Source organism: Pithys albifrons, chromosome 10 (genome assembly GCF_047495875.1).
Source record: "Pithys albifrons albifrons isolate INPA30051 chromosome 10, PitAlb_v1, whole genome shotgun sequence".
Lineage (NCBI taxonomy): Eukaryota > Metazoa > Chordata > Aves > Passeriformes > Thamnophilidae > Pithys > Pithys albifrons.
The window spans coordinates 17870601-17895614 of record NC_092467.1 but is presented as its reverse complement, the minus strand read 5'-3'; the positions used below and the strand labels follow the sequence as shown (position 1 = coordinate 17895614).

General features: G+C 41.1%; 1 protein-coding gene across 1 annotated transcript in view; it reads left to right on the top strand.

The window, feature by feature from the left end:
* Window positions 1-5145: 5145 nt before the first annotated feature.
* The window catches only part of PKN2 (protein kinase N2), a 53329-nt gene continuing 33460 nt past the window's right edge, over window positions 5146-25014 (top strand). The window contains exon 1 of the mRNA XM_071564636.1: window positions 5146-5613. Coding sequence (XP_071420737.1) covers window positions 5566-5613 — 48 coding nt within the window. The 5' untranslated portion in view covers window positions 5146-5565. The remainder of the gene's footprint in view (window positions 5614-25014) is intronic.

Here is a 25014-nt window from a genome sequence, read left to right as displayed (position 1 = left end):
ATTTATTCAGCAGATTTCATATGAGGAGAACACGTTGTGAATCACTCTTGAATGCATCTTGCCTTGTTTTTGTAACAAAATAAGGTACTTTCAACTAGTCACCATTTGAAGTAATGTGCTTGCAATTGACAGAAATAAAGCAATGAGACCAGGAACTATCCAAAGGTATAGTTACCTTGCTTGGACTGATCTTTCATCTACATTGCTAGAAAATAAGGTCTTGATGTTACCAATGCTGCACCAGGCCCTATTCACTTCAGTGGATTCAGCGAAAGCACAGGAGTCCATCTGGGCAGAAACCCCAAGTATGATAAGCTGGATCCTAAAATCAAGTTTAATTAGAATCACTGGGACTTAGCATAGGTGTAAAGATCGATCATGTTGATCCACTTGTAGGCTTCATAGCCTTAATGTAAAGACATAAAGCATTTTGTTATTACTTCAAATAATCCCAGTTGATCTTCTTTAGAGAAATGAGGTCTGATCTTACAGCTGGTTCTGCACAGGTAGGACTTTCCTCTCCACAAGATTCCACTGGCATTAACTGACATAAAGCAAATTTTCCTTGTAAGAGGAAGGATGGAAAAGAAAAACAGGAGGCAATAACTGGAATGAACCTCCTTCCTCCTTCGCACTGACTGCAATTCTTCCTGAGGTGCAGAATAAATAAAACAGATAGTACGATAGTTTGTTGCACTCCACTCCTGGTGACATCTGCCTATTTGGCTGGGTGATTATATGCCTACACCTAGCCCTGGGTAATAGCATGTTAACACAGAAGACAAATTTTAAGTGGAACGTGTGCAGGAATTGCTAGGAGGGTTATGATTACATCACAGTAATCCACTCAAAAGTTGTAAGATTAGTTGAGTAATTAAAAGAGTAATAAAGGGATAGTTAAGAATAAATGAAATTTGCAAGCACCACAAGAGCTAAATAAGCTTACACAGTCATTTCTGTTTATGATATGTCATCAACCCCTGCTCTTCACTGTCAGTGGTGCACCAGTAAGAGCCTCAGAGCTCTCATGCTCTCTCCGAGGAGCCTTTTCTTACACAGAATTCCTTTGAGAACTTTGAGTGAAAGGCAGGTAATTAACATCTTAGAAGTACTATGGAAGAAGTGAGTTTTGAAAAAAGGAAAATTATCCACACTTTTGATTTTTTCCAATTTTTTATTTTCTCTTTTTTGGTATTTTCTTGAATAAACACCAATAAGTTGTCGGTCTAAAAAAGTTTATTACATTAATTTTTTAACTCAAAGTTTAACATGACCTAGACATATTTATTCCTTAATCTATTGTGAGTTGTATTATTGGAAGCTTTATATAAGGAAGATTTCTCCTATCCCCACAAAGTTTTGAGAAGCAAAACAGAAGATGGAAAGTACTATTCATCATGTTTTCAACAGCTCCAGGCTGAATTAAACAAACAAAGAAGACACAGATGTATACATTCCCCCTTCTCCTTTTTTCTATGCCTTATAGTTCCAGCATTTCATCAGGCTTATAGAGGATCCAGCGTAAAAGAACAACTATACAAGAGTAACACTGCTGTGTCCAGAAGTCAGCAACAACAAATGGTTACATTATTAAACATGTTGTGGTGGTATTGTTTTGTTTTTTTTAACTAATGTTGGGGCTACATTTCTTTTAGTGTTTTCTTTATACCTAAGTGAAAGAACTTAAATACTATACCAAAGTAAGCTTGAACTGTGAAATTCAGCATTACTATGAGACAAGGATCTCCTTTAACAGGTGTTAATGTTACTTGTAAAATTCAATAATCTTTACCCTACCCCATTAAAAAGGTCACTAATTCCTAGAGCTTGTTCTGGGCTTAAAAAGGTGGTGGGCTGGCCTACTATTGCTCTGCCCCCCACTCCTCAATTAACAGTGCATGTAGAATTGTATTTCTTCATTCCCAAGAGTTTCATTTAGCCCATACCCAAGCTCGTCTCTACATTGTTGTCCTTCTAGACCTACCACACTAATTTAAACAAGCAAAATTAACCAGAAGCTTCAATAAAAAATTACTTTTTTCCTGGTAGGGTTTTGCCAGTACTAAGTATAATAATATAATTAACTCCTATCTGGTGTTCCTCACATGTCAGTCTTCATTCCTACATGCATCACCAAGTGAAAGCAAGCTCTTCTCTAAGTGATATATTGGACTAATCAGAACTATTCTAAAAAACAGCCTAGACTTTGCTTACAGCACCCAGCACAATTATCTAAAGAGTTCTGTACTATGCTCAAGGGCTCATAAGGCGTGTGTTGCACCAGGAACACTGGAAGTCTCAGCTATTCACTTTTCCAGGTCTTTGGGACGAAGACTTTAATAACACAACCTGAAGAAAAGGAACAATTAAAGGCCTCAGCCAGCTGCACTGGTATCTCTTTCATTCCGTTTGCTTTTCTAGCATGTTGAGTGCAGGGATGAGCTAACATAATAATGGCTGAAGAAATAGCACTCACATATTTTAAGGCACAGGCTGAACTCAGGGTTCCATATAATTCTAAATTCTTGGCCTTACGTACTTAACTGCCTTCTATTTTGGGACTCACTCGGAATGTTCCCTCTTGCTCCATAATTCACCATCACAGCACTTAAATGCAGAGCTGTAGTTGTCCAGGGCTGCCTTGTTTTCCAGACTCTGAAGGAAGAATGATTAAGTATCAGAGACTTAGCTAAACCAACGCTGCTTCATGAAACCAGTTTCTCTTTTGATTCCTGTGCCACTACACTTCCATCAAAGAATCTAAGGGAATAAAAAGAAGATTACAGGCTTTGTCTTGAGCAGGGTAATAAGTTTTAAGCTACACCCAATAGGCTGGCTAGGTTAAGTATGAACCAAAGTTGGCTGCCTACGTTACAGAGAATCTCAAGCTTCACTAACTTTGCTGACACCTACTCGTACACCTATAGATTTTCTTTGGGGCACAATCTGCGTTTCCCTCTGAACACACCTTGTAAAATAATCATGCAAGTGCACTGATTTCCCTCCTTTCAACAGATGCAGGCTATGGGAGGAGCTGCAGTAATGGACCACATACACACTGACAAGAGTACAAAGTCACTGAGTCACAGTAACCAGTAATTTCTGATTATTTCTTTATATCCTTCAACATCGATTCTCAAAACCAGTTCAAATTAAGTTTAAATACAGTTTGAAATCATTCTATCATGCTCAAAATGAGAAATTAGTGTAGAATCATCTTTCCACACCTCCCCCTACCATGCTCTTCCACACCATGCTCTACAAGTGACATGTAACCACTAAAATAAGACTACTTTATACCACTGACACTGAAGCTGTGCTGGCACAAATTTTACTGGATAAAATTCTTTGTAAAATAGGGACTTTTTAGACAATCAGCAAGTCAAGTTTTCCTCTGAGCCTGTAGATGCCTGGCCACATAGATACCAGAAATTAAGCCAGTGGCTTAACGTGGACTAAGGCTATATATAGATTTTGTTATGGGCAGGATTCTGAACTATATCAATCAGCTACATACACGTAAGCCAGTGAAAAAGTGTAATTTCAGTAAAAATGTGCATTGATTCTGTAGAACTATCTTAATTTTTTTATGTGAAATTAACTGTGTGCATATGTTCATAACCTTCTTTTGTACTGCAGCATAGTACTTCAGATTCTCAGGTTTATTTGGTGCTCAGTGGAAGTATAAGCACACCTACAATGCTTCAGATTTGCTAGGAATAGTAGTGGAAATTTAATGTAGTAGTAGTGGTAATTTAATGTTAATTTCTCCCATTCCCGTCTCCTCAAAAAACCCAAAACAAACCAACTGAACCCTCTAAAATTTAACTTGCAGTTCTAGACCAATGTAACCAAACATGTAACTTGCAGTTCTAGACCAATTACACTCTTATTGGCCTGCAGCTATACAGAGATACAGTAGCATAAACAGAACAAATGCTGATGTTTGCATAAGGTTGAATCCATCGAAAATGTGTCAGCTTATGAGTCTGACATGAACTGCACAGCTTTTTTTAAAAAAGGAAAGAAGTTGTAATTGCTTCCATGGAGCATTTTGCATGAGTCCTATTAGTCTAATGTAACATCCAATATTAGGGTGGAATGAGAATGCACGTATGTATGGACTCGACAACAGAAAGCACATGTTTATGGGCAGGTGAAAAGAGCCCACCAACATCCGACAGAGGCAGGAAGCTCAGAATAAAAGGTCGTGTCACATGCTGCCACGAGGGGAGAGAAACCATCTCCTCCCAGACGCTCAAACTGACTTTGAAGCTCTCAGCCAGCTTATTAACTGTGCCAAACCCCAAAACACTCACCAAGCACCCCAAGTACAAATGCTGTTAATCCCTTCAAACTATTAAAAACGGCATTTACAGCCCCCACTCACCACAACCTCCCGGGCCACTGCTCCAGGTCCCCAGGGCGGCAGGTGGCTGCCCTCTCTCCGGGTGCTTGGGACAAGCGTGACCTCTGCTTCCTGAGCTACCTGCCTTCGCTAACCAACACACTGAGGGCTTCGCCTGCCTCCTGGGCCGGGGGAGCCGGGCCCCTGCCGCAACCAACGCCACGATGTGCCACACGCACCCCTCCCACCCCCGTCACCACAGGAGCAAACGAGAGCATTTCCCAGCACTGGAGCTGAATGGACGGGGAAGGGGCACCTGCGGAGTGCGGAGGGAAGGAGGGAGAGGGCTGAGAGGGCAGAGTGGGCTGAGGGCGCTGAGGGGGGCAGAGCGGGGCTGAGGGGGGCAGAGGGGGGCTGAGAGCGCTGCAGGGGCTGAAGGGACTGAGGGGGGGCAGAGGGCGCTGAAGGGGGGGCTGAGGGCGCTGAAGGGGGGGCTGAGGGCGCTGAAGGGGGGGCTGAGGGCACGGAGGGGGGGGCAGAGGGCACGGAGGGGGGGGCAGAGGGCACGGAGGGGGGGGCTGAGGGCGCTGAAGGGAGGGCTGAGGGCACGGGGAGGGGGGCAGAGGGCGCTGAAGGGGCAGAGGGCGCTGAGGGCGGGGCTGAGGGCGCTGAAGGGGCTGAGGGGCCTCGCGCCGCTGCGATCGAGCCCGCTCTTCCTCTCGCGCTGTCACGTGCCCCGGGAGCCGCAAAGCGGCGACGGCGTTTGCGACAGGGTGACAGCCAAATGGTGCGACATCGGCGGCGGCCGCAGGCGCAGCAGCCGCGGCGGCCCCAGCGCTGCCAGGGCCGAGCGCCGCGCCCGGCGGGGACCGCACAGCGGGCACTGCTGCGGGCTCCGGGCACTGCTGCGGGCACGGCATCGCGCTCCGGGCACTGCTGCGGGCACCGCTCCGCACCTCGGGCACCGCACCGCGAGGAGGGCTCCGCACCCCGGGATCCGCACCGCGCCCCAGTGCCCGGCGCGACCCCCATGAGAGCAGAGGGGGCGGCGGCCCCCCCGCGCACCCCCGCCCGCCCGCCCGAGCGCGGAGCGCTCCCCCCGCCCCCGATGCGCCCTTAGTGCCGGCCCCGGACCCGCCTCCCGCGCTCCCCTCCCCGCCGGCGGCGGCGGCAGCGGCAGCAGCAGCGCCCAGGTGCGGACTTCAAACTCCGGCGCAATGGCGTCCAACGCGGCCGAGAGGGAGATCCTCTTCACCGAGCTACAGGTAAGCGGCGAGAGGCGCCCGTGGGGCGCCGCCCCAGCCCCGCGCCCGTCCCTGGCAGGGAGGACGGAGGAGCCGCCGCGCCCCGCCGCCCCCTGCCCGCCGCTCGGCGCGGGACGCCCACCCTGCACCGCACCCCGGCCGGGAGGGGCGGCGGCGGCGGAAGCCCGTGCCCACCCCAGGCCTCTTCCCGCCGCTCTCCCCTGGGAGCGGAGGCGCCGCCGCCCGGTCACGGCCCCACCCCGCCGCCGGCCGCGACCCGCTTTTGTCTGTGCTCGGCTCCCTCCTGTCCCCGCCGAGCGGCCGCGTCCCCCGCCGGCGCCTGCCCGGGCCGCGCCCCCCGTCCCGCAGCGCCCCCCGCCCGCCCCGGCCCCAGCGCCGCCCGGGCACGGCGCTCCTCCGGCCCCGCCACCTTTCGGGTACGGCTCTACCCCGGCCCCGCCGCCTTTCGGGTACGGGGCTCCCCCGGCCCCGCCGCCGCGCCGGGGCAGGCAGAGCCGCGCTGTGCCCCGGACATGGCACCACGCAGGGGCCGGAGCAGCTTCCTCCGTGTAGGCCTTGAACGCCGAACCTGGGAAGAGGAGAAAATGGTGCGAACAGCGTTATTTGTCACACCGCAAGGGTTCTTGTCACTACAACAAAATAATTTCAAACAACCTCGCAACGCTGTTAGAGGTCTTGAAGACTCAAGGATTGGAGTTTTTCACCCCTGTAGTTTGACTGCTTTTGGTTGCCCGTGCAACTGTAACTTTTTTGCTTGTCAGCTGCAAGGTTAGATGCAATTCGGGAGTTTCATTTCTGTGCCCTTATCTTTACATGTCAGCTCAATCTGCTACCTCTCCAGCTTCCGTGTCCCGAAGAAAGTTTGGTTTCCTTTTTGTTTGTTTTTTTTTTTAATATACATCGCTAAATCTATGTAAATTGTTGTGTTTAACCAGGCGAAGAACGTCTCTGAATTTATTAGACAGACAATTATGCAAAGTAAGAAGTCCATAAATGGAAAGTATTGAATTTAATGCTCAAATACAAATTAGAAAGGCATGTTTTTAAAAAAAGAAATTTTATTTCACAAATGATGTTAAATTCTCCTGTAATCTTGAATGTTAGTGATGTGCTCACTTGAGTAACAAAGGAAAAGAAGGCACAGCAGAGATGTAACAGTCTGCTTAATATTGTAGCATGTGAGATGGCTGAAGGCTAAGAATCCATCCTCCATCCAAAATGCTGAACTTTAATCAGTGACTGATTAGTGCCTGGGAAGAATCACTACATTAGTACAAACTTGATACCATGATACATAAGCCAGTAAACCTGTTTGAAATGGGGAGCTGTGTGAATAACTTGCTATGGTAGTGTTACGGTAACATAAATGGAAGGAGCATTTCTACAGAAGTACTGAGAGTGGGGCTCCCATAACTTTAAACAGAAATGAGTATTTTGATTTTGGAAATGGAGAGGGTTTGGTTTTATTGCTTATTTTCTTGAAAGATGAGACTGACAGTGATACTGGTTAAAAAAATTCAACCAAAGTAATAATTAAAAAAAATTTAAAAGCTCACAACAACAAAACAGAATAAAACCAGGATGGATTAGATTTCTTGATTATATTGTCTCCTCCATTATATGTGGTAACTTCTTTACTGATGAATACAGTTCCTCGGGCAAAACAGAAAGGTTAAGAAGTTTTACTGGGAATCCCAGTGGGGTTTAAGCTTCATGAAGTACTAACTTTGAGGTATTTTTTAAGAGGAACTTCCATATTAAGAAGAAACATTGTAAAGATGGTGTTTTGTTTGTGATGGTGTATATTAGCAGTGAAATATGAAGGCATCCATATAACTTTTCTTGGGAATACTTTAAAACATAAAGGTTGGGTTTGTGGTGTTGCCCAAAAGTAAAGGGAACTACAGTGAAGTGTGAGATACGCCATTTCACTCGGGTTTCTTCAGGAGGAACTTCCTCAGTCTGAAGAACCCTGACTTAAAAAGTGCTTATGTGTAAAATGGGCTTTTGCTTGCATATTGCAATCCTGTGCAGAAAGATGAGGAAGTTGTAGAATGCATGGCTAAAGTAAAGGTTAAAAGGGTCATGTAGTTGGATTGATCTAGATCATGGCCAATGGTGTAGATGTTTTGCTAACACTCATGAAAACTTACTGAAAACAAGCAACACCCAGAGTAAATCCAAAGTTTGTTCCTGACATGGCCTAGAGTGAGAATCAGTCAGTGATCAGTATAATACAGTGCTGGCTGCTGTTGCATGTTCTGCATGGACTTGGTTATGGCAGCCCTGTGTACCTCCAGTATGCTGTGAGTAAACTGTTAGGTTGGGATTAAGTTAATACAAGTGGATCAGTAGTCATGAACCAATGGAACACTTCTTATAAAAAGATTGGTGAACTGTCACATCTACTAACAGGATGTGAGGTGGTTTCTAAGAAAATGTGAAAAACAAAAGACAAAATAACTAACTGCTAATAAGAAAAGGTAAAACATAGTTGTGGTACATGCATTTGTTTCAGAGTGTACTGGGCTTAATTAAACAGGCCCTAAATTGCACTTCTCACAATGACAGTTTGTATTTTAAAAAGGTGACTCCAGAAGTGACAGAGCAGTTTCCTTAAAACCTCTCCTAACAAATATCCACTTGACATCTCTGATCTGCTTTTTCTACAAAATATTGTATCCATTCTTCTGTATTTTACACTTAACATTTCACGGACTGTTAATAGGATGTGGGAAGTATATCTTGTTTCCTAGCAAGTTTTTAGCTGAGTTTGTTTGCGGTGAAAAATGCAGCACTTACTCCTCAGCAGTCAGCAAATGCATAGTTTGAAGTACACTTGGCGGTAAACAAATCCTCTTTTTGGTTTGTTCTGTTCAGTAGCTTCACCAGTGAAATAGCCTGATTACTAAAGATTGAAAGATTACATAAAACCAGATTACCCTTTTTTACCTCCTTTTATCTCCAGAACAGGATTTTTTGTAGAAGGAGGAATGAGTTTGGGTAAGAGTATTGCTGATGTTGCCTTCTCTTCTGAAATTCTGCTGTCCTCTGGGCTTGCATCCCTTAGAACTTTGTCCACCAGGTAAACTAGTGCTTGCTCTCAGGTTAATTGTACAGTCTTTAACTCTTTGCTTCCTGGTGGAAGTGGCAACTCTGTTTCTTCATAAAATTACACTTTAATATATGGTGCTGTAGGCTGTTAAATAATGCATCCAAGAAATAAAATATTTTAAGTGGAAAAAAGTTGTTTCGATTTTTTCAAATCATTATTAAAAAGAAAAGAGAAGGTCTTTTGTGAAGTTGTATGTATTTCCAAAACATGTGCTTTTGTTGGCAGTGATGGTAGATGTCAGCATAGTAAGCTGATACGGCCGGGTTAACAAAAATTACTACTAAGAGTATTTAAATGAAACTATTATGTATGCACAGTGATTACCCTTTTGTGCATCTAGGTGTTCACTACCACTTCTTTTCTAGACAGTATTGTACATCTTTTAAACCTGGGACTTACAGGATTTGTTTTAAGAAAATTTTAGGTTCACACAAAATTGTGCTTTCAAAACAATACTTGTTTATTATCGGGGGGAAAGAGCATTTTGGGTTTATTTGTTTAAATGAAATTGCTTGGTCAACACTGAGAACTTGAGCTATGCCCTGAAGTAAATTAACATGTAACAGATCCTCAGTTACTTCCAATGGAAGTATTAAAGGTTCTACCTGGAATTAATTTTTCAAATTCAGCCATAATACATATTTCTAATATCACAAAACATTGGAAAAATGTCTTTATTTCTATATTTGTCAGAATAAAGGGATTTTTTAGTGCATATTTTGTTTTAATGTTCCAGTCATCTGATTTCCTATGATGCTGTACTTAGAGATCTTAAAGCATGAATTTCATGATAGAATCATGTTTGAAGTCCATTAGTAACATTTCATTTTTAATAGTAATGAACAGAACCACAACTGAAATATATGTAAATTGCAATTGTATGTTGGCACATCCACTATAGTTTTTTGTTTGTTTTATTTTTCCATTTCATGTCTGGAACAAGAATATTGACAAAGTGAATGTGACTGAACAATGCTCAGTATTTTGTTAGTCTGCATAATGCAAATTGGCCAGTGGAGCCTTAGGTTGTACAACTGTGTTTTGTGTATAAAATTGGGCACTTGTACCTTGCCATCTTGAGTTACACTACTAGGTGGGACTCTTAAGACCTGAATTTCATTCCTGGCTGCTCTGCTCTCATCCAGGTGACATTAGGCAGATGACTTTGCTTACTCATGTCTCAGTTTCCTCATCTTTAGAATAGAGGTAAGGATGTTTGCTTTTCCAGAGATAGAAAGTACTGGGTATTTATTATTAGCTGTGGTCAAGTGCCTAAGGACACCGTAAAAAGGTACAAGTAACCTAATTAATCTGTTTTGAGGAGGAATTGTAATTGGGCTGAACACTCAGCAGTAAAACAGCCTTCAAATAGTGTTCAGCTAGGGCAGATTAGCTTTATATAATTTTGAATTACTTTTGTTTCTTCAGAAGAAAATGTCACATTCAAGTGAAAATATCCTGAACTAGTCTGCTGCAATTTAGAAATGAAACGTGTACAGCTCCTTGGGACTTGTTAGGTCCCTACAAATGCTTTCAGAACCAGTGGATTTAGGGAAGCACTTCAGGCTTTTTTTCCATTTGTGGATATATATTACTCTTTCAACAGTCTTCTGTTCAAAACTTGTATTAGTAAAATATACATCCTGTTATCAGTGGAACATAAACTGTCCTTAAAATACCTTTAGGTAGGTGCATGGGTGGGGATTTTGGTTTTGTTTTGGTTTGGGGTTTTTTCCATTTTTTTAATTCTGTTAACATAGGAACTTGTATATGATGTGAGCTTGTATACATTTGACTGAATTTTGTCAGAGCAGCTGTCTTTTTAAAACTCAGATCTGTTATTTTAACTCAAGATAAATTATTAGTGATGGCTAGTAGAAAAGTATTTAGTTACAGTCTGTGTAATAGCTCTTCTGGAATGGTTTTATACATGGTGAGTGGTCATTCGTTACAGTGCAACCTGAAATCTGTAGTAGAATAACTAGATAAACATGTCCTTTACATTGGGAGATAGTGGTTTAAGAACCTAATGATGGGATTAAGAAGTTCTTCATCAATGTCTCAGTGCTTTGCTGAATTAGAGACTAAGACCTCTACTTAGATTCAGAGTAACAAAGCCTTATATGTGTGTTACATGCAGTGCAATGCTCAGTCTGCTTTATTTTTTTGCTTTTGCTAGAAATGACTTGTACAACAGTTACCAAATGCTTGATGGTAGGCTTTTTGTTTCTTTTGTTTTGTTTTTTTCTCTAATGGATTGTAAATGAATGGGTTCAGGAATAGACTGAGCTGAAGCATCTCATGCTAATGTTTGGTGTGGGCAGGGTAGGTTCTTTTTTTAAAAATGAGGTTTATGTTGAAGGATCCAATCCATGACTTCTGTTACTTTGAGATCCCTTTCAGAAGTACTACATTGAAACAGAAACTAGCAGTGCCATTAGCTAACAAATTGCTTTGTGACTGTCCTTACAAGTAACATTGTATCTGATATATATGTTTGTTTATTTGGAGCTGCACCTACACAGGAACATCACAGTCACACAAGTCGGCAGCATTTTTGTTACTGCCATTTTACAGGTACTGGTTACTTGCTGTTTGACAGCTCACCAGTGAATTGCACTGCTTGCATGGGCAGTGCAGGCATGCAACCTATGGATCAAAGTGCTGCTCTGTGGGTTTTCTCATGATTTCTGCAGCCTTTGGGACTTCCGTGACTGTGTGTCAAACTAATGAAGTTTTGTGTCATCCATCAGCTTTGCTGATGCAATTCTGGCAGCTGGTGAGGATGGCATGACTGAGTTCTGTGAACAGATAGTAGTGTGCAGTTGCAGGCTAATGTTCAGCTAAATGGACCAGCTCTGCTGGGAATTCTGCTGCTGTTGTACTCTGGTTAACAGGACGCTGAAATCAAGTTATTCAGGCTAATGCATTTAACTTAACAAGTAGGGTAAGTTGAGAGAGTTCATATGATCAGTTACTATACCCCAGTTGTGGGACCACCAGCTGGGTAGTGGTGATGTTACTGTTTTTAAGAGCAGGCCATGCCTTCTGTTTTTCTTGATGTTAGGTGTAGATGCAGTTTCCTCTCCTCTGTATCAGCATTATGCCTACCGTGGCTGCACTTCCTGTTTACAGCTGCTGTGGTGTACAGAGCACTTCTGCAGTGGGTGCACTGAGAGGGCAGAGCTGTGCTCTCAGCAGTGTAGTTTGTAGCTTCTGCAGCCAGGCTGAAAATAGGACTATTAGCATAAGTATATTTTCCTAGGATGGCTGCATTTATACTAAAAACCTTTGTGATTTTATTATTTATATAGAGAGGCTATCAGGTACCAAATAATAAATGATTGACTGAGAAGAGTGGGGTGGGGCTGGGCTATGAAAGTTTAATGCAGCTTTTCCCTGTTCTTTTTTTGTTGTGCCATCAAGAAAGGTTGATCTGTGACAAGACCTGGGAAGGGTTTGCTGTGGCCCATCATAAAAATCAGGCTTGGTAAAAACCTTAATGTGGACATGACTAAGTTAGTTAGCTTTTTCTGCCTCCTGTTCTGTGGATTTCTTTAAGTCTTGTTTTCTTCACTGGAGGTGTAGTGGGCTTTAAACAGCAGAGAATTTCTGACTTCTTCTCTAAGTGCAGATTGGAGAGCTTGAATCAAAAGCCTGTAATATGTGGTTTATGTCTGTGGGGTTACGATGGGAGTCTGGTGCTGAAACAAACTGATTTTTCTCTTGAGGTTTTTCGAACACTTGTTACCCTGCAACACGGTAGTAGGACTCACAGATTTCAGGTTTTCATTAAACACAAGAATATGTGAACCTGAAAATGAAAGTAGCAGAATTGGTTCCATTTCTATTGAGAAGAACAGAGAGACAAGCTTCCCACTAATTTTCCAGAGCTGTTATTAGAGTGTCACAAAATACAATAGGCAGCAGGTCTATAGCCAGGAGAAGGCATAATTAAGTCTGCAATACCAGAGTACTCATAGATTGTGTTATGGTTCTGAGGTAAGTCACAGAAATAATGTGAGACTCTGTTAGTGCGATAGAAGCACTTGCAAGCAAATCAGGTCAGAAAGGAGAACTTTCCGTGTGGATAACTACAATACTAGTTTTCTATATTAGTTCTGGGCCTTATACTCAGAGAATATTGCTCAACTGTTGGAATATAAGGGCTGATCCAACTTTTTTGCTGGTTTTTAAAAGCTGATACTCAAAGCACTTGAAGATCAGTATCATGTATATTTTCTCCAAGGAATTTTAAAAATTAAATACATGTATATGAACTTTATAAGTGCATATATAACATCCCTCTATGTACTCATATTTGTTAGACTATTGAAATAAATAGGTTATTAAAACAAGAAGTGAGAGAAAGTGTAGTTGTTATTTATCTGAAATAGTACTTGGAAATAATTGCGGTGCATGTGTTCCAAAATTATTCTTCTATTCATCCGTATGTAAGTACATCTATTTTTTATATATATATAAACTTCATGTAACTTTTGAGGAGAAATTGAAAATTGATAATTATAATAAGCAGGAAAAAATTCTTGTTTTCAAAGTCTGAAATACAAACTGGCTAATTAAACAGGAATGAATGGTACAGTTTAGTGTATCACTGGTGCTCTAGTTGGTTTGTGAACTTAGGAACTTTAACATATGTATTTTTGAAAAGTGGGAAAAGGTAATTTAGTTTGGTTTTTTCATTGCAGATCACTGAGATGTAAGACAGGTCTGTCATTTAAATTTAGGATGGAAGAGTTCTAGTTGGTTCATGGACCACACACTGAAACTGGGAGCTTTGCCCATACAGACTTGGGACTGTTGCTCGAAAAAGTTGTCAGACTTTGTCAGCTGGTTCTGCTGCTGAATGTGAGGATGTGCCATATTGTATTGCTCTACATTTGCACAGACAGCTATATGGTGAACAGATTCTGTTGCTTTGTCTCAGTACAGTTTTTTCACCCCAAATTAGTTTTCAATCAGATCAGGTTCACAATCCAGGTCACTGTGTGGCCATATGGAGGTTTGTACTGCCCTGTATCAGTGAGTGGTCTGGGGCAGGAACAAACTGTCAGGGGCTGGGACTGTCCATTCTTTAGGGTACTTTTTTGCCTACAGTGGTGTTTCATGCAGAAAATGTTTGTCAGGTTACAGGCTGAGATTTACTCCCATGTATGTGGCTTTAAGGACTGTGAAGAGTCCAATTCTGCTGCAGATCAGTATACACATAATGAACAGTCCAAGCACTGTCATGGCAATTCTTGAGTAGCTTTGCATTCTTCAAGCAGAAAGTCTCGCAATATGCATGTGAAAACCAGTTTGTCTGAAAAAGCATTGAAAACAGAATTGGTTTGGGTATCATGCATGGATAGATAATGGAGCTACATTTAGTTTGTGTGTCAAAGGCTGAGAGCAGTGCCAAGGTGAAGGTAGGGATGTGACCCAGCTTTATTATCTGACTTTCAGAAGTTACTGTTAGACCTTTTACGGTCTTGATGCAGGAAGTAGTTTTGAAAAATCTTGAGTCTTGTTATGTCTCTAACTGAAATGAAAGATTGAAATGGATAGGATTGAATTTTGGAGTGAAAGCAAAGTACTGTGCAAATCATACTATAAACTTGCTGTTCATAAAGATAAGGAAGAGAGTGAGGTATTACAGTTTGGTGTGAATACATGTGTCACTTAGTAAATAGCTCAGTAACTGTGAGACATTTGTATATTCAGTGGGGGGAAAAAAACCAAACAATGATGAGCTGAATGTTTGTGATAACAAAATACCTCTAAATAGTTACATGAGCATCAATGTGTTTCAGAAGTTTAGTCAAATTTGGGGGGCAAAAGGCATGAGAATATGGTGCAGAAATAAGAAATTGGAGTGATTAAATGTTTTCAAAATTCTTTGGTTGAGTAATTTCAAAATTGACAATTATTTCTCATTTTCCTTATACTTACTGACAAACTCTGAATGTGTCATCTTAAATTTGTGCTGGTGAGGTGGAGAATTATATTCAGAATAAACAGTGGGATTGTTTTTGGTGATTCCAGGTATTCCAAAGCTCTCTGATTACAACTGGCTTATTTATGTAATGTGAGCTAGAACTGTATGCCAATCCTTAAATAAATGGAAAAATGTTGCTTGGGTTTTTTTCTTCTACCTACTCTTCTCCTATACAGGAAGAGGAATAGAGGAATATAACCCCTTCTATTATACACTCAGGTTAATAGATATGAGATTGAAGTTTCTTTTTCATCATTGTGATGCACATTATCACTTGGATTTTTAAGTAATGTAACACCCAAATCATCCAAAACTATTGTTGAGAGTTTAGAAGGAATGCAAATTGGTTGTGTGGCCTCTTGCTTTTTACAAGCATAATATGCAAATACATCCACTGCATTTCAACTTCTAATGTTTATTTATTTGGGAAGACACTGCAAAACAATGAAGTGGAATGTGTTTTAAGAGGTTGTTTTCTTTATAGATAGATCTGCCTAAGACATGACAAGATTATTTCTTGTCTAATACTCAAATCATGTAAGCTGCAATTATAAGACAAATGATGGCAAAGAAGTGTCAGCTTTTCTTAAAAATATTAACCTCTGCAGTTGTGAGGATGTGTGCTGCCTGCCACCCCCTGGGGCACGTGGGGAAATACACGGGCATGGTCAGCTGGGGAGGCACAACACAGTGAACTGGTTTCTAGCAAAGATTATAGAAGACAGTGTCAGGATTTCAAACACTTGTATTGATAAGTACCAAAATAAGCATACTCCAGATCTACAGAGTGTTTTAAAATCACTGAGGCCTTTGTGTAGGACATGTTCTAAACTTAGTGGCAGCAGTAGAAAAGTAAAAGTACTGTAAATCGTCCATGCCTGACTAGTAGTGTAGCATTCTTGAACTGCTGCCCATGTGGGACTCGGCAATCTCCTTTAATGGAAGCATGTTTTCCTCAATATTTGAGTTTGTTTGTTGCTTGTTTATAAGCTCGTATAAAGCCGGTGTTTTAGGCTGAGAATGACTGCATGTCCAAAGTTATCATTTGCAGATTGTAATATCTATATAATTAGAGATCCTTAGGAAAATCATTTAAATATTGTTATGAACTCAGATGTAACATTTCCTTTCTTTTGCCTTTTTCTCCCTTCCCGTTTGTTGCATTTACTTTAATTAGTTCACTTTCAATTTAAGGTTTATGCAGTACTTCAAGTAAACATATTTGTAAAACTTAACTGCTGGCGTATTCTGAATTGATTCATGTGCACTTTCTAAACTGTGCAGCTAAATTATTTTCTTCTTGATTTCCATCTAGCATATAGTAGTTTTTGCAGATTTTCTCCACTAATTTTTGTCTTGCACTTTGCTAACAGTGTGTGTTAAAAAGTCAGATGTTTCTAATTACTTTTATTAATTTTTCCACTGTTATAATCTGTCTATTGTCCTGAAGTATTTACATGTTTCTTTATTGCAATGAATATACTTGAAGCTCAGTACACAGGTAAGTACATCTCCTGGGAATTGCTGCAAACCTGCGATACAGAAGCAGTCAGTATTTCAGTGGCATATACTGGGAATGATCAGGGCTGGCCCTTCCTCATGCAGGGTGAGCAAAGAAGGGAAGGGCTGGCTGTGGCTCTGACATCTCCAGAAAATGGAGAGACCCTGTGCTTAGGCAGAAGCAATAATGCCAGTTCATTGTGTCCTGGCTATGTAGAACACTGGGAAGGCATGAAAAAGAAACGAGTAATGCTCAGAGAGGTCAGAGAAGTTTGGAGTTCAGAGGGTGGTAGCCTGATCTAAATATAGTATCTTAGTTTGAAAAGTGGTGTAGACAGATTGGGACTGTACTTTATTTTTGTGTACTTTAATGTCTTTTTTTATTATAGAGACAGATTTTTATTTTTATCCTGTGACTCTTGACATCTTTAGTAGAATGCTTGAGAGAGCATCACAAGAACACACCCCACCCACTCACAATCATCCCCTTCCAAATACAGTTAGGAATTAGCCACAAACTCCTTAAAACTTTAAAATTTTGTCAGAAGATGCAGGTCCTTTCATCAAGCAGAAGTCACCTTCCTGATGGTATTTTTCAGTCAGAAGTTAGTTTGTGTGTTTTTGTCTCCTAAAGATGACATGCTTTAGATTAGATAGCTCATTATAGAGGAATACATTGTAGATACTCTTGGGAATGCAACAGGTTAAACTTCAACCATAAATAGCTTCTGACTGCAGTGCTTTCTTTCTTTAGCTTAAAGGACTTCTTCATGAAGGTTTTGCTGAATGTCATATCTAGGGTAATTCTTTTTGTAGCTCTGGGTTATTGATAAAGCAGAATATTCTGTTTACAGTTATGCTACAGTTTCTATTACTACTTAAAGGTTTTTCTCAGGCTGCTAACTCAAATGCTTCTGAACTGGAATAAAGTGGAAAACTTCAGCCTTGAAGAATGCCTTGAAAGTTATGAGCATACCAAAATCAGTTACACTGGAATATTGGCAACAAATATTGCTATGATGTTTTTTGAAATTGTAACTGTGTGGGAAAACTACTGTTTAGATGTGCCTTGTAAAACACAGTGTGGCTTTTAACATTAAAAAATAGATCGATTTAGTATAAACAGAGGTTACATAACACATTCAAGATTCCATTCACATGGTTGGTGTTGGGAAACATATGGAATGCAAGTGTAACCTTCCCCTCTGAAAAAGGGAAGGGTATTGAAATCGCTAACAAGTACACCTCCTTGTGGGTTTTCTGAATGCTCAGCAGTGTAAAAAACAATGTGTCATTCCCCTAACTTAGTGCACTTGTAAGGTGGGAACTTTTTGCCATTGATAATGTATACTTGGATTCATAGAATACCCTCTAAGATCTAGTTTTATATAACTGATATTGAATTGTGCTGGTAACAAGAGCTAGATGGAAGAGAGTCCTATGCAAATACATGTGCACAACAGGAAGCAGCTTACCTGGGAGATAGTGCTGAGAGTGAACATAAAAATAAAACTTGTTAAATATGCATTAGGAAATCTTTTGCTTTTTTCAGTATTTCTCACTGCAAACTTCATAAATAAGTCAGATGTTCATTTTGGACCATAAGAAAGTAGATTTAATTAGAGTCATTGCAGTCAGTGGGGTATCAGGGCCCCTGAAACCTAAGAAAATGTAGAAAGTTTTTAAAACTGAAACTTTAAGCAGATTTGTATTTACAAATGTAAATGTACTAAGAACTTTTTGTAATCCATATAGTAAGTGAAATCACTTGCCTGTTTTTCATTGCAGTTGTGTATAAAGCAATTAAGTCATGCAATTTTCTTTTGGCTTGTGTTGTAGGTTAAGACAGGACTCTAGTTCTTAATGGTTCTATAATTCTATAATGCTTAGGGAATTCCTAAATAGAAAATGGATATTAAGAGCCAGTGAGAAATTTTCTACCATATTTTAAGGGTTAGAGAAAGAAGGGTTGCAAAAACACTGTTCAAATGTATCACAGCATACATCAGTGATGCTCTGTAGAAGTCTCAGACAAATGGGGATGTGAAGTAATGCTTCTATAAATAGCTCTGTGTTCATCTATAAACTTTTACTGGAAAGGCATGGAATGAGATGCCTGCATCTCTGCAAGTGGAATTTTGGGTGTGGCAGTCCCAATAGGAAAAAGTGATCTTTTCTACTGACCACCTGTAGAAGATGAGGATAAGATTTAAGGAGGCCTTTTCGTCATTCTTTTACTGCTGGAGGTGAGAGCAGGTGAAACCAGCCAGAAATCCAGTAACTTCACATATGATAAACCAAAGTACTGTGAAAGAGTTCTCAATCCCAGAGCATGAGGACACAGCTCCGTGGTATAAATACAAACATAAATCCCTTTCCTGTAATAACAGATTCAGCTGCCAGGCTGGGAAACCCATAAGCTGTGTTAAAGCCGCTGTTGCACAGTACTAGAAAGCAAAAAATGTCTGGTTCCTTCACTGGGATCTAGTATTCAGCCACTTGGCCTCTTGCCTGATAAAATAGATGTTAGTATTATCTCTGATATGTCTTGCTGCATTTATAATGTACAAAATAGTTGGCTGCTAAAGGTGATGGCTTAATTAGAGTGGAATGTAGACTCTCAACTCTTCCGTTAGTTTTGCAATGGCTAAAAATAGCTCCTGTAAAATATAGTCAAGTTAAATGGACTAACATATCACTTGTCTATGCTGAAAGTTGGAATTGCCAGAAACAAAAATGTGTGGGAGTTTTCTTTTCAAATTATAATTATCCAGGACAGAAATTGAGATTCTCATAGATGTACCATTTTGTTGTGCTTTTCAGATTCAAGAAGTTAAGTGTATTGGTCTTTTACAGTGTCCTGATACTTGTATGTGTTATTGAGAAATTCCTGTTTATTAGATGAGGATTTCTTTTGCATCATTTCAATGCTTAATATTTTTAACCTGCACTGAAAGAAGAGAGAAGTTCCAATTGTAGTGCCTTCTTTCTGTAGTAAGGCATTTTATCATTCTTCTCTTGCAGTTTAGTTAGAATGTGTTACACTGAAGTGCCACCACTTAACAGATGTGGCAATAGCTGATACGGTGATTTGTTGGTGAGCAGGATGGTCAGTCTGTTGCATTATCTGAAAAAGATAACAATACCTTTTTAATAGTAACTATTATATAATTCAGTTTTATCCTAATAGAAGAAAAACACCTTACAAATGGGAGTGGACCTGATTGTCAGTAAGTATTAATAACTGAGGTTTGGATTCCTTGGAATTTTATTTTTATGTTTCTTCATAGTAACTAGAACTCCTTCACAAGCAGAAGTTTAACCACCCATGTTTATCTTAATGTTAACCATACAGCTGTTGAAAATGTATAGTTGCAATGTTAACTTGACATTAAGTATATTTTTGGCTGCATGCCCAACAAATTATCCCCTTTGCACAGTGTGTGTTGATTTTGAGGAAGAGTTTTTGAAGTCATAAAACGTGTTGTGACTCATGCCTGTTGACCTTTTTACCTTTGAAAAATCTCTTCTACTGAATTAAATACTGTATCCTATAGCTTGGATAATGTAGTGATACTATTTTTTCAAACACCTCTAGCTGTATGTGTCCTACTATGTTTTATATAAAAAACCCTAACAAAACATTTTTTTTGGAGTAACCTAAAAAAGCCATGTGGTAACTTTTTGTAGCAGCAGAAATCCTGGAGTTTAAGTTCCGCAGATATCTTACTAGTTTTGTTAGAACTACTATGGGGAAGGGGGAGACTGTCTCTCTCTTGTGGGCAGGTTACTAGTTTCTGTATTATTAGTACTTAGGGGCAAATTCCCACAACATTTGCATGACCTTACCTTTATCTTAGATAGCTCTGTTTCTTGAGTAAACTGTGTTGGACTTCGTGCATTTCAAAGCAGTAAAACAACTGCTTGCACCAAGTTTGAGCTTAATGTAACTACAGAGGAACCAGTCAAGTCAAACTGTGACAAGTCTAGTGATAAGAGTTTCTCTTTTTAAAAAAACTCCCTTGTTTCTGTCTCTAGCGGTAATTCAAAATGAGTGTATTAATTTTTAAAAGAAATGTATACCAAGCATATCCATATATAGTTTTTGGCAAGTGTATTAGAATACACACTTTAATTTAAAAGGACATGCTGTATATGTTCAGGGGGTAATTCTAGGCCATTAGGATGAAATTGTTGATGTATTTATATAGTACAGAAAATTGCATATATTCACACGATGAAAACAGTAACTCTTATGTTTATTTGAAAGTGTTTAAAGTAATAACAAACCAACCAAAATTCAGCAATACTCAAGTCCCTTTCAATGCATATTTCTTCTATCAATTTTAAAATTTAGGACTTTTTTATTTTAAGCCATCCTCAAACTGTTAAACACTCAAAAATAGTAACTGGGATCTTAAGAATTTTTCACCTAAATGTGTCTCAACAGAAGACTAAATTTTCCAGTTCAGATTTAGAAAAAGCAAAACAAGTTTGTGCATGAAATTCCCGTGTTGGCAGCAGGAGGTGGGACACAGATGCCTGTCCATTTTCACTGCCCAGTGCAGTACAGTGAGGATACAGCTCCAGTTCAGAATCTGTGACTAAGGGACTTAGTCTTAAAATATTTTGTGTTTCTTTTAACTTGTTTCTTTTATTGAATGGTCACTTAATCCACCTGACTTTCCTCATCTTTTAAAGGGGAGAATGTGTATTTACCACATTATGAATATATGCTGTGAAAATGTTACAGGAATTAGATGAGAAGTTATAATTTCAGTGCTTTGCATGCATCTTGGTGAGACTGCATTTTAGGGGAATTACTTCAGTCTTCTTGGCACAGTTTTATGATACATCATTATTGGCAATATTTTCAGCGTGCAGTAGGGTATTAATATTTCATAAAATCTTTTTCCTTGTATCTTGAAAGAGATTGTTTATATCTTGGCATTTACTAGAGCTTCAACTACTGTGTGTGGTCTGCTTGAAACCATACTAATTATGCAAAATGCAATTTTCTCCTGAGTGTATTATTCTCATGTATTATGAGAGGCTAAATGAAACCTAAGACAGCCAGGTCTCATAGAGAATGGGGGAATGGCCTTGTTACAGGCATAGTTTCATAGGCCAATCTTACTGCTGGACACATGTTAATAAAGGTAGTGGCAGCAGGCCCTATTCATTGTAACTGGGATTTTGATGTTTCTTTTGCACATCTGAAATGAGAGAGGGTAAGGTTTCTTTTGACCATGCTGAACTCCGTTGGAATTTTTTGGCAGGGAGTGGGAACTTCAAGTTACAGATAAAAGCTTGGAAACTGCTGAAGTGTTTGTACGACGCCTGTTGCCAGAATATCTTGTAATGCTTCCTTGGATACTGTAGCCATCTGCTGACCTCAGATTTGGGTGCTCGTCACCTGTGCTGTGCCACAGCCCCCATCAAGGCCTTGTGGTCATGAGAAAGGTCACTGTGGGGATTTTCTTCCAGTGTCATATTTCTTTGCATGTCTTTTTGCAGGTTCTTCTCCTCGCATGAAACCATCAGAAGCTACTTCAATGAGAAGCAGCTGAAGGCAGCATTTCTTAAAATGTTTTAATTCTCTTCTGTAGCAAAGAAATGTCTCTCTTATAGCCCTTTCTCTGACCAGTGTTAGCACAGCACAGTGGACACAGCTTCAGTTCCATAAGGAACTCTGCACTGCTGTTGGAGCACACTCTGAAGAGTGATGTTTGTGTTAGTAAATGCTGGCCTGGTCGGGGATTGTTGGGAGCTGGAAGCCTAGATGTTAATAAGGAATTTCCAGGAATTTTATTACCTGTTTAAGTGCAGTGTTCTGGCTGGGGCACCTCACATAGCCTTTCACAGAGGAGCTGGAGGGCCAGCTGTTGCAGCCCAGCATCTGTTGTGTGAGTGAAAGCAAACATTCCTCCTGAACGTTTATCTGGACAACAGCTCAGACTGGGAGAGAGGGGCAGAGAGTACCAGCTGATTGACAACCTCCGTATTTTAAGGAACAGTTTTTACCTTTTTTTTTAAATCTATTTCATCTCTTATGGATGCATCTGGGCAGTCATTGCATGCAGGAATTGAACCCCATTTAATCAGTGTCCTACTTGAATCTGTCCACGTATAATGCAATGCACTATGGATATTTCTGCCTTAAACAGCCTCTTGTTACAAAGCAGAGAGCTGTGACTGAGATTAAATTTAAATCCTGATTTGTGACATGTTAGAACAGCAAACTAATGCCAAAATCTATTAAGCCTCCAAGGTTTTTTGTTTGTTCTTGATGTTGGGTGAGTGCTGAGATCTTGACCACAATCACATTTGCTTCTGGGCAGGAGGAAATAGTCCATGTAGTTCCAGTAATCCAGACAAGCCGTCACATCTGGTTTTATGAATTACTTTGGGGGGGGAAGAGAAGTTTGCAATTGATTAACATTGTTCTTAAAATCAAAGACTATTCTAGTTTCAGGAATTACAGTTGAGAACTTCAGGGACCCTGGCAGTTAGCTCAGTAGCTCAGAAAAGCAACTTTTTTCCTTTTCCTTGTTTTGTTTTTGTTTTGGTTTTGTTTTGGTTTTGTTTTTTATTGGTATCCTGAAAAAGTATTCAGAAACTTATACTGAGACACAATAGTTCCAAATATGTACTTCCAACTCTTCAAAATTAAATTACAAATTTAATCATACATAAGATGAAAATCACAAAAATCTTATTTTTATATTCAAAACAACTATGATTATATTAAATAGCCGGTCATTTTAACCATATTCGTCTGTCAGCTTTTCTTACTGTCCAGTTGTCTGTTGAAATGGTTACTAAAATTCAAGAGCATGTAAACCAAATGCTAATACTTTTAGGAAAAAACATAAGCACTTTCACTGTGAGTTTTTTGATGTGGTCTGGTTTGGGTTCTTTTCCAAAGGCAAGCTCAGCGTGTGCTACCAGCACATTAATGTGAAGTGTAAATAACGTAAGTGAGCACTCATCAGGTGTTAAGCATGCTCTGCTTTAACACTCCACTTACCTTTCTATGACAACTCCTACCAGAAGTCTGCAATTTGAATTCTTGCCCTAGTCAGTATTTACTATATTGAATGTATGATATAACTCAGTGCAGTTGTACTGTGATATTAGCAGCAACTCTTTGGAAGTTATTAATGCCCAGCGTTTCAGTATTACCTTTCTTTTCTAAGAGGGGGCAGTTTGATAATCTCATTTTGAATTCAAAGTCATTCAGTTTACACAATTTAAGCAGATTTTCAGATACATTCAGCTTCATGGTACTTTCTTCTGTTCAGCAGTACAATTGCCATCATTCAGCAATTTAGGTGTTTTGTTCTTAAATGGAATTTTGGGTGGTAGGTGCAGTATGTGAAAGCACTGCTTCACCAATTATTTGGTTCAGAATTGACCTGAGGCAAAAGTGCAAGCCCCCTATGTGTTTTCATAAACAGCTTTCTTCCTTTCTTTCACCACATCAGCCAGAATAGACTCTGCACCGTTAAAAGGCATGTTTAGACCAGTGTTCATTATTTTCAGCAACTATACTTAAAACATATCCCAGGAGTACAGAAATTGAAGGCTGACATCTTATGTAAATAGATAGTTTTGAGCCAGCAATCCAAGTGAGGTTGAGTCTATTGCATGGGAAAACTGTATATGTGGTCTCCTTTTCCTTTTTTTAATTTATTTGTTTTTAATAAGCAGTAGTATCTAATTTGTGGTCCTTGATAGTTTATTGTGGTAAACGTAGCTTCAGCTTCATTACATGCTGAAATGTTTCTGAAATCCCCAGTCTGGCTCACAAACATGTACCATCCGATTGCAGAGGAGAGCAGTGCTGCCCTCGCTGCTGCCCATGCCCCAAGCTGGGAGCAATGGGTGGGCAGTGCTGCCCATGCCCCAAGCTGGGAGCGATGGGTGGGCAGTGCTGCCCATGCCCCAGGCTGGGAGTGATGGGTGGGCAGTGCTACCCGTGCCCCAGGCTGGGAGCGATGGGTGGGCAGTGCTGCCCGTGCCCCAGGCTGGGAGCGATGGGTGGGCAGTGCTGCCCATGCCCCAGGCTGGGAGTGATGGGTGGGCAGTGCTGTCCATGCCTCAGGCTGGGAGCGATGGGTGGGCAGTGCTGCCCGTGCCCCAGGCTGGGAGCGATGGGTGGGCAGTGCTGCCCGTGCCCCAAGCTGGGAGCGATGGGTGGGCAGTGCTGCCCGTGCCCCAGGCTGGGAGCGATGGGTGGGCAGTGCTGCCCGTGCCCCAGGCTGGGAGCGATGGGTGGGCAGTGCTGCCCGTGCCCCAGGCTGGGAGCGATGGGTGGGCAGTGCTGCCCGTGCCCCAGGCTGGGAGCGATGGGTGGGCAGTGCTGCCCGTGCCCCAGGCTGGGAGCGATGGGTGGGCAGTGCTGCCCGTGCCCCAGGCTGGGAGCGATGGGTGGGCAGTGCTGCCCGTGCCCCAGGCTGGGAGCGATGGGTGGGCAGTGCTGCCCGTGCCCCAAGCTGGGAGCGATGGGTGGGCAGTGCTGCCCTCACTGCTACCCGTGCCCAAGGCTGCTGCTGGTAGCGATGGGGCCTGTTGTCTGTTTTGCCAGCAGGAGTGGTTTAGTCATGACCTGTTCAGAGCATTTCCACTCTGAAGATATTTTAAGTGATTCTGAGAGGGAGAGTAAAGGAAGGAGTTGTGCTAAATTCATTGATAGCTTCTTGACATAGAGAATGTGAATGGTTTCCTCTGTCTTTGCACCCTGCCTGCTTGAGCAATGCAAGGGGAAGGACTTGGAACCTGCCTC